The sequence below is a fragment of the Lactuca sativa genome, chromosome 6 (assembly GCF_002870075.4).
Source record: "Lactuca sativa cultivar Salinas chromosome 6, Lsat_Salinas_v11, whole genome shotgun sequence".
In the NCBI taxonomy this organism is placed as follows: Eukaryota; Viridiplantae; Streptophyta; class Magnoliopsida; order Asterales; family Asteraceae; genus Lactuca; species Lactuca sativa.
Genome location: NC_056628.2, coordinates 192,422,140 through 192,435,725, shown reverse-complemented (window position 1 = coordinate 192,435,725; position 13,586 = coordinate 192,422,140). Strand labels below are relative to the sequence as shown.

At 32.5% G+C, this 13,586-nt stretch overlaps 1 protein-coding gene across 1 annotated transcript; it reads right to left on the bottom strand.

Moving 5' to 3' along the window:
- Positions 1 to 5,830: 5,830 nt before the first annotated feature.
- LOC111879668 (pentatricopeptide repeat-containing protein At1g77360, mitochondrial) lies at positions 5,831 to 8,060 on the bottom strand. Its single transcript, XM_023876131.3, has 2 exons — positions 7,879 to 8,060; positions 5,831 to 7,550 (listed from the first exon to the last, which is right to left on the bottom strand). Exons 1-2 carry the CDS (start codon positions 7,879 to 7,881, stop codon positions 6,084 to 6,086), a joined length of 1,470 nt encoding a protein of 489 aa, XP_023731899.1. The 5' UTR covers positions 7,882 to 8,060; the 3' UTR covers positions 5,831 to 6,083.
- Positions 8,061 to 13,586: the final 5,526 nt, after the last annotated feature.

The following is a 13,586-nucleotide window of genomic DNA, read 5'->3' as shown; positions in this document are numbered from 1 at the left end:
GTCATCCAATTAGAGTTTTGAATGAAACCCTAGCAACTCAACTATATAAGGAACCCCATGGCTTCAGTTTCAGCTACACCAAGAAACCCTAGAGTTACTATAGCCAAAATTGTGATTCTCTTTTTCTCTTCTAGATCATCTTCTTGCTTGTAGTGTTTGTGAGCCATTAGAGGTGTTACACTTGTGACACTAAGCTTCTTGAAGATCAAAGATTCTTGCAACTATTAAAGGTATCATCTAAACTAATTTTATTGTAGATCTCGTTTTTAATAGTATGCTAGATTAGGGTTTCAAGCTTTGGATAAATTTTCATGTACAATAGAGAAACCTAGATCCAAAACTTTAGGGTTTTGCATGTGCACATAGGATGTTCTTTTGCTCAAAACCCATCACACCCAACGTACCAGGCTGGTCATCCGCGATCACATGAGCCCAGTACGCCCAGCGTATCGGACTAGACCCATATTCTTCCTCTCTTCTGAAAGCCATAACTTCTTCGTCTCGACTCTGATTTCGGCGTTCTTTATATGCTCGGAAAGGTAATGAGAAGTCCTACACTTCTATCAACTCTCTATTGTCTTAAAACCTTCTGAACTTAAATCGTTAATTTATGAAAGGTCTGAACCATCACTTTTACCATTATACCCTTGGGCTCCAAATCACAAACCGAACTCTTGGATCACATAATCTACATCACCCACATCTAAATGGGTCTAACCCTCTCTTTCCTCAAAGCCCGAAGCCTTATGATAATTGATCTTCGGGTCATGGTCCGAATTAGGAAACGACTTGAAACAGGGTGTTATAGTATACTTGTACATGATATGTATTACTGGTTTACGACTTTGTCTGGGCCCTTATCAGAGCACACAGTTGTTCCTAGTAAAAATTGGGCTCCATCAGGGTTTACCCCTCTCTCCATATAGTTTTTAGTGATCTTGGACGAGGTATCTTACTAGCCAAATGGATGTCAGAGTTAGAAGATAAAAGGCTACAAATCTGACATTCTTAAAATTGAGTTCCTTTATTACCATTTTAGTGGGGATAGAAAGGATGAAGGAGTGGATGTAACTATATGTGAGAAAGCTCTTCATCCAAATGAGAGTTTTAAGTATTTAAGTTTATGATCCACAAAGAATGGGGTGTCGAGGTAGATGCCACTCATCATAGTAAGGCGGTCGGTTAAAATTGAGGATGACCTCAGGTGTCTTGCCTGATAGACCATTAAAATTGAAGGATAAATTTTATAGGGTAGCATTAAACATGCCATGTATGATCTAAATATTGTCTGAGTATTAATGAAAAAGATGGAAGTAACAAAAATAAGGATGATGAGGAAGACATGCAATGGAACTTTGCTAGACGATATCTTGAACGAGGCTATTAGAAAACTCATTGGGAGTGACAATGATCAATATGAAATTGAGGAAACGACACTTCCAATAGTATTAACACATACAAAGAATACTAGAATCAACAACAATAAGAAGGGTTGGGTCGTTGATGGTTCATGGTAAGAGGAGGAGATGGTTGTCTTCAAAGGAAATGGGGGGATAGTCATAGGTTAGACATGTAGGACTTGGTAATATAAGTATGGTGCTTACTTAGTTTTTTTAATATTTATTGTTGATATTTCAGTGCATAAACTTGTATTATAAGTTATTCCTTTTGTTCTAATGTCCATGCTGACTTACAATGGCGAATGTACATATAACCAAGGTGGGTCATTTGACCCACCTATTTTTTTCATATATATATAACAAGTTATGTATTATTATATTTATGACCTATCTTAGATAAATCTAGTGAACTATCATAATATCTTTGGCAAAGAAAAAAACAAATGCAACTCATATTTTATATTTTAATAGGTCAAAATTTTTAAGGTGTAATCCAATATGAATAACTCACTACAAGTTAAATTAAAAAAAAAAAAAAAAAAGTAAAAAAGGAACAATAATCATTAATCAGTATTCAGTCTCAATGTCGTTTCCTTCTTCAAGCCTCAATTCCCGCTATACAATCGTCGATCACTATCCGGTGCACTACATCACAATTGACGATTAGTCGATAAGATGTATCGGTTGCCATTTGCCACCTGCCACCGTTGACAGCCACCCCTTCGCTACAGCGTCTAGTAGTCGCCCACTCCCCACTCTTTCCTCCTCAGCCTCTTTGTTGGATACAATTGTAATAACTTCAAAAAAAATTGTTTATACGACCCGATCAAAATCCGCAACTAGTATTTTTTGAATTTTTTTTTTCAATTGTTATCGATTTTATTTAAATAATAAACCATGTTGATATACATTCTAGACTCCATGCTGACTTACTCCCTTTGTCTGTCTTATTTGCATGGCACATGCCTCAAGAATCATTTGTTTGTTTTATGTTTTACATTTGTATTACTACTCACACCGACTTACTATCATAAAAGTGATAAATAACTATGTGTTATATTTTTTTTATTCTTGAAAATAAAACATGTTTATTGTTTTGAGTATGTCTTTGCTATAGTTTTTTCCATATATTTTATGCTACTGGAGTACTAGTATATTCCAACATATCATGTTGATATATTTCTAAAATTTATATTCTGAGGGTGACTTCGTTATAATGAAGCTAAAATTGGAGGGGTGAAACTATAAATTCCTTCAACTTAAATGGCAAAATTTGTCATTATGGGTGCGGGTTAGGTGGGTAGGTTATAGAAAGTAGGAATTAAAAATTCATACAATCTATCAAATGTTTTCATAAATAGGGTTGTTTTCTATTATCTATGTTGCTTGTAGTAAACATAATTAATTAATTATTCCGGTAAGGTGTATTATTATTACCTTATATTATATTTTATCTAAAAAAAACATTTAATTTGAGTGCTACTTTAGGAATAGTTAGATATATGAACGTAACTAGTCATATATCATTAAAATATGTGTGAAGGGAAAATGAAATTACGTATTTACTTGAAACATATTAACGGACCAATATACATGAATCATTTATGTTGTTCCGTATATGGTTTGACTTGGATTAAAAACAAACTTTATATTATAACGACAATGTCATTAAATAGTAAATAAGTTATATGTTTGTTTTATTCAAAGGTTTGTTTGGTAAGATTTAAACTTTTAAGATCCAAATTTTTAAGAGGTTGGGGAAGAATAATGAAGAGGGAAAACCATAAAAGATATGTTGAAAAAATAGGGTATTTCCGAAACACACATTTTTTTATTCAGATACAACTCCTCTTAAAAATTAAAAGTTTGTTGATCAATTAAGAGACAAAAGTTATAAAAGGTTATCAAACATTTTGAATCTAAAAAGTTAAAAATTTACCTCTTAATTAAAGAATTAAAAGGCTACTAAGTAGCCTCGAGTATTTTAAACATTTTCCAAGAGCTTTAATTATTTAACTTTCATTTTTGTTCCATTATTAGTATGAAATATGGATCTTCAAACATGTAGCCGGTTAAATTGAACATGACAATGACTTGTTAATAAGTATATGCAACCGACTTATTAAAAACCATTTCATTAAATAGTATCTTAAACTATTTAAAACTTTTAATCACGTTTCACATCACATATCCAGCATGGAAAAAAATATAAAAGTTCAAAAACAATGTAACAAATCTACAAATTGATAGGTTTAAAGTTGGTAATGGGCCGGCCTGAGTTGGGTTTAAGTGCAACCCGTATATTAATGAGGTTGAAGATTTCAACCCAATCTAACATTTTTATTTAAATAGTGGATATTTTAAACCCAATTCAATCTTTCAGATAAATAGGTTGTCATCGGGTTGACCCGTTTATATAATTTTCAACACAACCTATTAAATAAATGGGTTAAACCTAGGTTAACTCATTTTAAAATAAAAAAGTAAATAAATCAACTAAAACTTTTACCACTTAAAATAGTTTCAAACTTAAATAAACTTTGAAAGTATAATAAAAGCACAATCTCAATTCACAAATAAAAAAAAATTGTTCAAATAACATTAAAGATATGTAATTTCAAAATACTTTTGAAGAGTGACTATAGTGTTGTTGACGCAAAGAAAAAAAATAAGAATTAAGATTGCTTTTTTTTTTAAAGAATAACAATACAACATTGTGATTTATAAATTAATACTTAGATTAATACATGGTAATATTTAAATAATTGTTAAATTAAATATATATATATATATATATATATATATATATATATATATATATATATATATATATATATATATATATTAAAGTTAAATGAGTTGGTGGGTTGATAACTTTAACCAACCCAACATATTCAATTAAATGGGTTAGACGGATTGACCCATTTAATCTAAATGAGTTGAAAATTTCAACCCAACCTGTTAATTTTGGGTTGGGTTTGGGTTAAATTGGTGAGTTGAATCGATTTTTACCGGCTCTAGATAGGTTACATAGTTTGAAATAAAATTTGAGTTACCATGTGAAACAAATATGAAACTCTAACAATTTATTGGCATTCTACTATTCTACCTATTTTTAACTTGTGAAAATCAAATGGATAGACCATTTAATATAAAGAAACTCTGATCATTTCAATAGAGGTCAAAAATAAAATGATGATTTCAAGCCTTTTGGGCTTTTTCTTTTACATGTCACATCTCTAAATGGTGCCAATGTCTAATTTGGTTGGACATTTTAAAGGAGTGGGTATAGAGTTTCACAATTCTAACCGGTCTAATGAAATGAAACGTTTTTTTTTCTCTAATTGGTTCAATTAAACTAAACCATCCGTTTGATATAGTTTTTTTTTTAATTGAAACCGGTTTTTCAGGTTTTCTATAAAAATCCAAACTAAACCGGTTGCTAAATTAAATTAAATTAAAAAAAAAAAAACTTTCTACAAAATTTCATTTTCAATAAAACCGAAGCTTTTTTTTTTGCCAGAACCGGTTTAAAACGGGTGTTTGTGCACCTCTGAGTGAGTGTTTGTTTCTTTTCAAAATTGATAAACATTTTTTTTTATTTGAAAGATTATACAAAAACTAATGACTCAATTGGTGGACAAAAGTATATTTTTTATAGTTGAAAATTAAAATCCTAATTCCACCCAAACATCTTTGCTCTATTTACATGTACCACTCCAAATTTTCATAATAATAGCAACTAGAAAATTTTGGTAAATAAGTACCCATCGCCATCGATATATAAAATTTTAATAATTTAATGTGCTTGTGTGTATATACAGTCTTAACATTTGCTTTATAATATTCTAACACTTTTCATGTCGGTATACATGAGATGAGATGTATAATTACTTGATTTCACTATCATTATATATATATAATTCACAAACTAATATATTGAATCCACATGTGAGCTTTATATATGATTATGTGATTTCTCTATAATCATACATAAAATTCACACAATAATACATTCAATATACATATGAATCTGCTCATACATAAAGTACATGTTATGATAAGATAATCACATAATTGCATATGAATATGATGTTCACTTGTTCTTGTTTTGTTTTTGCTACCCTTCAGGTTCGATTTTTCTTGTTGGGTTCGAGTATTCTTTTCATCCAAATGTGAATTCCCATATTATACCCTAGTTGGCCCTTACCCCTTACATTTATTAGTTTTTTAAAAGCAACCCTAGTACTAATTAATTTTTTGAAATTTTATCACACACATTTTTATAACTTTATCAATTATATTATTTCATAATTACAACCAAATGATTTATTCATAATACAATCATTTTAAACTGATTGTTGTATTAAAACCAAATAAAGTTTTTAAAATTTTAAATAAATTTGATTAAATTTAATATATATAACTAATTAATATCAATTTAATATATAACATAATATTGCACATAATAATTATTACATTTAAAATTTAAACTATAGGGTTAAATAAACCTAGAACTTAAAAGACAAACTGTGACATTCAACAACTCCTGAGTTGACACACACTGCACTGCCCAAAAAACATCATCTCAGATATAAATCAGATATACAACGGCCCACCTGATTGTTGTCCTAAGAGAGGGGCCCACCAAACACGAATAACAAAATCGAAGCATTCATCTAATCAATCGCATAATGGCTCTTTTACTAATAAGTCCAACTTTTGTTGTAAAAACTCGAACACATCATCACGCTTTTGATCCAAAAGCAATTTTCTCAACCTCCCAAAAGTCAACCTCGGTGGTCGAATTCCTTTCTCAATCATTTCCTCCATTAACACACAAGCTTCAGAAGCATCTTCATTTTCACACAACCCGTTAATCATAACAGAAAAAGTATGCAAACTAGGAACAAATTGCTTCCCTTTCATATACTTCCAAACTTTTTGTCCCATTTCAATATCACCCGTTTCACAAAACATCTTAATCATCATCGTATACGTATCCGCATCAGGTTCACAAATCTTGATCATCCTTTTGAAAACCTTAAACGCCTCTTTACTTTCTTTTCTATCTATCAAATGATTCAAAAGAATGTTACAAGTTCTTGAATTTGGATTCACCTTTTTGCATTCCATTTCGTTTAAAACCCTATACGCGTTTTTAACCTTGTTTACTTTACAAAATGCACTAATCAACGCGTTGTAAACTGCCACGTCAGCATGGACACCGTTTCTTTCCATTTCAAGAAACGTATCAACAGCATCTTCGATTCGGTTTTCAATCCCGTATGTGTGAATTAAAATACTGTATATGAAGGATGTGGGCCCACAACCGTTATATTCCATGTCTTTTATTATATCAATAGCTTCATCTACCCTACCTGTTTTACACAAAATATCAACCATGATCCCGTATGTGACAATATCAGGGGTACATCCGTCATTTTCCATTTCTTTATAAATCTCTCTTGCTTTAGGCAAATTGGGATCCTTTCCCCACCCTTCGATTAATATACTGTAAGTTTTCTGATCAGGTTTAAATCTTTCTTTCATTGTGTCAAAAATCTCTTGGGCTTTTCTTACGTTTCTTGATTTACATAATGCGCTTAACAAACCATTAAAAGCTGATAAATTTGGAGGGGTGTTGTATTTTTCCATGATATTGAAGGTGTAGATTGCCTCTTCGACTTTTTGTGCTCTTGCATACTTTCTCATAATTATGCAAAAAGTCTCGATATTGAGTAGGTTTTTGGTTCTCATGGTGTTTATAAGATCCCACATGATTTCATATTGTCTGATTTTGGCTAAAGATTCAATCATGGCATGATAAGCTTTTATAGAATGTTCATAGTTACGTTGCTTACCTGCCCAATCAAAGAATTGATACACCAACATGCCTGCATTTGTGAATCTTTTAAGGACTTGTTCTACTACTTCTGGTGATGGCCTTATACCACTTTGATCAAGTGCAGTTGCAACTCCTAGCTTTGGACATGACATCATGATTTTGCATATTTGTTTTGTGGGGTCGAATAATATGTCTTTCTTTGTTTCAATCGAGCAGTATGTTCTTCTTCTGGGATGAAAAAGATTTCTGAAACTTGATTTCATAGGACTGGTGAATACTCTGATCATATTGTCGTGGATCACCTACAAGAGTTGGAGACTATCAAACAACTTTCTTGCATTTAGATTATAACTAAGAGCTTAAAGAGTAACGAGTATGAAAAGAAGTCCCCAAGGGATAATAATAATAATAATTGTCATGGGCATTTCATCAAACAGCTTTCGTGCATTAACATCTTATCATCTCCAAGCCAACAGACTTGCCAGTTGGGCAGTTGACATTACAAATTTTGAGTTTAGTCTACAGAAATAGGAGCAGTAAAGCTTAAATATCAAACGGTTTGCTTGGTGTACCAAAACTGATGAAAGGGAAAGTAAAAGAATGAAGATTAAATTGAGAGTTCGGACTTGCCATTCAGGATTTCGGAGATTGAGACAACGGGATATACAGGCGAGCAAGTGTGGGAGCGAGTTCGATTCGAGATGCGAAGATGGAGAAGCGGAGACGCGATCGTGGAGGCCGGCGGGAACGAGCCGACGGAGATGAATTTCGAAGAAGCAGGTTTTAATTTTAACTACTGTATTTATTTGGAGTTTTTCATTAAATTATATTGATCATTTTTAAAAAAACATTGTGACTTTGGTTGTTGCTTCCTAGGGTTAATCTCATAAAAACCGTCAAGTTTTCAGGGTTTTGTCGGTATTGTTCAAATTTGAAATTTATGTTCGTTTTTACCCAAACATTTTCGAAAAAATGTTCGGTTTTATCCTTTTACCGGTGATAACAGGTTTTCCAGGTTACCATTATATTAAATTCGCAAAAAAACCCTTAAGTTTATCATTTAATTATGTTTTTACCCTTAAGTTTATAATTTTTTTATACTTTTACCCTAACTACATTTTTTTTTTCATAATATACATATTCATGCAGAAAAATCGTATTTATATACGAAAAAATAATCAATTAAATATTATATTTATATTTTTTTAATGTTATATATATATATATATATATATATATATATATATATATATATATATATATATATATATATATTTGTTTGTTTGTGTGTATTTGTGTTTCTGCATGGTTATACCATTTAAAAAGATAAACAATATTTTTAGAATTATAAATATGTGTATGATAGATATAATTTTTAGAAGTATAAATACATATTTTTACATTTTTATATATTAATATGTATTTATACTTCTAAAAATATATTTATACTTAAAAAAAACATATATCAAAATATATATTTACACTTCTAAAAATATATGTATATACTTATATAAACATGTTTATGAATGAACAAGTTTTTTTATTAATATGTATATTTTTAAATACATAAAAATATATATTTATAGTTCTAAAAACATATTAATTTGTTTTTTTTACATCTTAAATGGTTTATCAAAGAAAAAAAACCCATACATACACACATACACACACACATATGTGTATATATATATATATATATATATATATATATATATATATATATATATAAGAATTAACATTAAAAAATGTAAATACAATATTTAATTAATTTTTTTTTTCGTTTATAAATATGATTTTTCTGCTTGAATACGTATAATTTGAAAAACAAAATATATAGGATAAAAGTGTTAAAAAATTATAAACTTAAGGGTAACAACGTAAAAAAAACTTTAAATTTAAGGGTTTTTTTGCGAAGTTAATATAATGGTAACCTGTTATCACCGGTAAAAGGGTAAAACCGAACATTTTTTGGAAAATGTTAGGGTAAAAACGGACATAAAATCCAACTTTGGGCAAAACCGACAAAAACCTTAAAACTTGAGGGTTTTTATGACATTAACCCTTGCTCCTAAAACTTAAGGCTTGACATTACTGACATCACAACATGTCACTTGTCGGATCATTAAAAACATTTGTATTATTGTTAAAATTCCAATCTTGATTTAAGATTCTACAATTTTAAGATTCTATAAGTGAAAAATAATTCGTATTTTACACAATATTTTCTATACCACAACCATTAGGAATAGAGACCAGCCTTTGACTTATACTTCCCCCGGAAATAATCCGAATTCTCATGTAAATAAGGATGAATTGCTTAATAGTTTTCCTATTAACAGTCTACCTGTGAATAGTTTCCGCTCTAGCTAACCTTTCCATTTAATCACTGACAAAACCTACCTTTTTTCACTCTCAATAGTTACATACAAGTCTCTAGAACATAGAAAAACAACAATGGAATGCCAATCCCCTGGTTTGATTTGTAAAGTCTCTATTCCTTGGTAATCAAAGCCCAAAGATCTATGAATTAGCCCAATTAATAAACCCCGGTGGGCGAATTTTATAGCGCCAAGGAAAAACACCCTTATCTCCTATCAGAAAAATCCCCAATTCTCCCTTTGGTGCGGCTGCTTCTAGGCAAACCTCATGGCTGTCTCTGCACCCCTACCTCCTTTCTGTTTCGTGGAACGAAGTTGATCCATGGTCAATGGGATGTCTATGTTGAAAGAGAACCTAACCTGAAGAGTCATTGGTTTTCCAGGTCGGAAAATGAAGTAAACAACACCGGTGGACAAGAGGCGAACCACTCAGCTGATGAGTCAGCTATACTTTTTTCAAAATAGCCTAATGAGGAGATGATCATAACCTTTGAGCTAAAAGATGGAAAGCATGCAAATTCCTTTTTTCAGGTTTTGCATAGCTTCCTAAGCGCCCGACTTTCTTTTTGGGTTCCGAGAGGCAGAGTAGCTTCAACATTAGGGTATGGGATAGAGTTCGAGTGAGGCATCAACCATAGATTGCGGAACTTTCGAGATGCTTCCTTGCGAAAGCCAACGGAGTCTGTACTGTAACTCAACCTTCTCATCCATTGAAGGATTCCTTATTCGATGATAAATGTCAATCGAGGGCACCCTCATTTCCAGAGAGAGAATCAGGCTACACAGAAGGGGGAAAGCCCTCCTACTGAGCAAGATCATTAATTAATATTAATAAGGAAGCACTTAACTTAGGGCAGCCAGTCTCATTTCACACAGCACAACGCCTTGCTATTTGCATTCATCCTTGTAATTTCTCTTTATTTAGCTATTGAGCAAAAAGAGTTCGCTACCTTTCTGCGTCAATCTTGTTTTCGGGGGGTTCGTAAGCTGCAAGAAAGGAGAGAGAGGAAGGCTATCTCTTTTTTGAAGTCAGTGCTTGTATTTGGTCGTCCGGTTCTTCCGGGAGGAAAGGGGCATTCTTCACTCCTTCGCGACACCTCTATGTACTACATAAGGGGCAGACTAAGGGCCCATTGGTTCTACCTCATTATGTCATTCTTACAAGTGATCCCCCATCTAGGATTGAAAGAAGTGCTATACGAGGACTTCGAGATCAAATATAAGATGTTCCTTTTAATTCCTCGTGAGCCACTGATTTCTCCGAAACAAGAGATCAAAGTGATCTTCCTCCTTTTTCCCAATAAGTCGACGACCTTACACCATTGGGAGACTTCGAATAAACTGGAGTACATATATGATAGACCGATGCTAAACCTTTTTCTCAAGATATCTTCCAAACTGTTGGGCTCCTTGCTCACGCAGCAGATCTCTCTCTTTTTAGATATATATATATATATATATATATATATGTGTGTGTATATATATATATATATATATATATATATATATATATATATAAAGAGAGAGAGGTGTGAAAGTAATAGCTTTATGTTATGGCCGCCCCCCGACTTACGGCCTTTACACTACTACTACTGTGATCAGTGGCGAGTCTAGAATCGAAACATACGTGGTTCACTAACTATGATTGGTTTAAGAAATAGTTGGGTTCAACCATAAAAATAACCAATTCAAGATGTATAAAAACTGATGGTGAGAGGACCCAGTCCAAATCAAACATTCCTTATTTTATTTTATCTTTTTGACTAAAATCAACTTAAATTTAAAACAAAGCCAATATGTTAAATTAGTCATATGTGTAGATAATTACCTACATATATTTAAAAAAATAAACATGTACAAATAACTTGTTATGTTTTAACAATACATAATGCTTTTTTATAAATGTGTAATATATATATATATATATATATATATATATATATATATATATATATATATATATTGTCACACCCCCAAACCTGAACGGCGGAAACGTTCGGGGGCGGATGACTTCATGTGGTAACGTAACAAATGAATACATAGTAACGAAAGCAATGCAACCATCATATATATAATTGAAAGTTTACATTTGTCAAAAGTTACATGTTCAAAACTCAATTACAATATGATGTCAAAAATACGAGATTAAACTGTCGCCGCAGCATCCCTTCATCAAAAGCGTAATGAATACCTGAAATTACTGATTTCCTGGGACATACAAGTAGTTTTGAAAGAGTAGATCAGCATTAAGCTGGTGAATTTCATAAGTATTTAAGTAACAATGTTTGAATGAAATGATTTATCTTTGTTTGTTTGTGTTTAGAAAATCCTATATTTTCTACTAGTATAAAAGTAGCCTTCACTCAAGACCAATGTTTGAATGAAATGATTTATCTTTGTTTGTTTGTGTTTAGAAAATCCTATATTTTCTACTAGTATAAAAGTAGCCTTCACTCAAGACCAATGTTTGTTTCCAAAATGTATGTAAATGTAAAATAACCAATGAGTTTGAAAACCCTGTAAATCAATGCATTTTTAATACCCCTTGTGAGTTTTATAACCATACTATTGACTCGTAATGCCTATACACAACGTTCTTCAGGCGTTGGAATGTTATGACGTTTGTCACCCCAAACGGTGGACTGCAGCTAACAGTCAGGGCGCGGGTTGTCAAGCCCGTATAGATCTATACACAAACACCATGCTCCCCCTCCAAGGGATTCTGGTATATAATACAGGACTTGAAATGTGTACTCGAACGTACATGAAGTTAGTGTCTCACAAAACCGTGGTATAAAAACAGATCTACTTGTTAAAATGTTACGTTTGCTCTTGTATACGAAAGTAAACTTCTTGAAATTCATGTTTCTAGTACATAAGAGTTAGGAATTTGTTCGTAAAACTATACCTATTATAGTTTTCTAAAAGTGTGCCTTGTTTGTTTAGAAATACCTAGAAAAGGAATCACTTGTTTATGAAAGCATAGATTTTTGGTGTAGAGTCTAAGATAGACAAGAATAATCTAAGAAAAGTTTAGTTTATATATGCATTACAACAAATTTATATTTCCCAAGATAGAATGCTATTTTAACATATGTTATATATATAAAAGTTCCGTAAAGGTTTATAAATCGCATGTGATTTGAATATATAACAGTATATAAAAGAGTTTCTTTATGTAACACACGATAATACTCGTGTGTTTTACTCGTAATCCCCCCTTGAAAGCATATAAAAGCATTTAGAATATTTAAAAAGGTTGATTAAGGGGTATGAAACTCACTTGAAAGTTTGAAGATAGCGAGATGGAAAACCGGGCAGAGTTTCGTCTCGGGAAACGGATTTTCCTCGGGATTCTCGGGAGTAAAATCGACCCTCGGGACTTGAGCCAAAAAGACCAGAGCTTCGGGTTTGAACGGACACGGAAAACGAGGCAAGATTGTGAGAGAGAGGAGAGAAATGAGCCCTTTCCTTGGAAGCCCTCGCATCCTATTTATAGTAAGGCTGGTCTGCCTCGGTACGCTGGGCGTACGCTCGTACGCAGCGCGTATGCGTACGTCATGCATGACCGAAGCCTCGACTGCCTCGGCTTCGGATGGGACAGGTTGCTGGGTACGCGGGTCGGATGGGACGGCGGGTCGGACGGGTCGGACGGGTCGGCTTCCTCGGATATGGCGACGTGGACGATCAGAGGCCAAGTCTCTCGGGTACGCTGGGCGTACAGGGGTACGCAGCGCGTACCCGGACGAGGACGCTGACTCCTCTTCGGATAAGGTCCGAATTTTGATTTAAATAAATAATTAATTTATTTAATAAACTTCAAAAATTCATATCTTCTTCATACGAGCTCCGTTTTCGATGGTCTTTATATCCACGCGTAGGTGAGACTACGCTCTACAACTTTCGTTTAGACTCCGTCGGCAAATTCCGAAATTATTTTTTTTATTATATATTATAAAC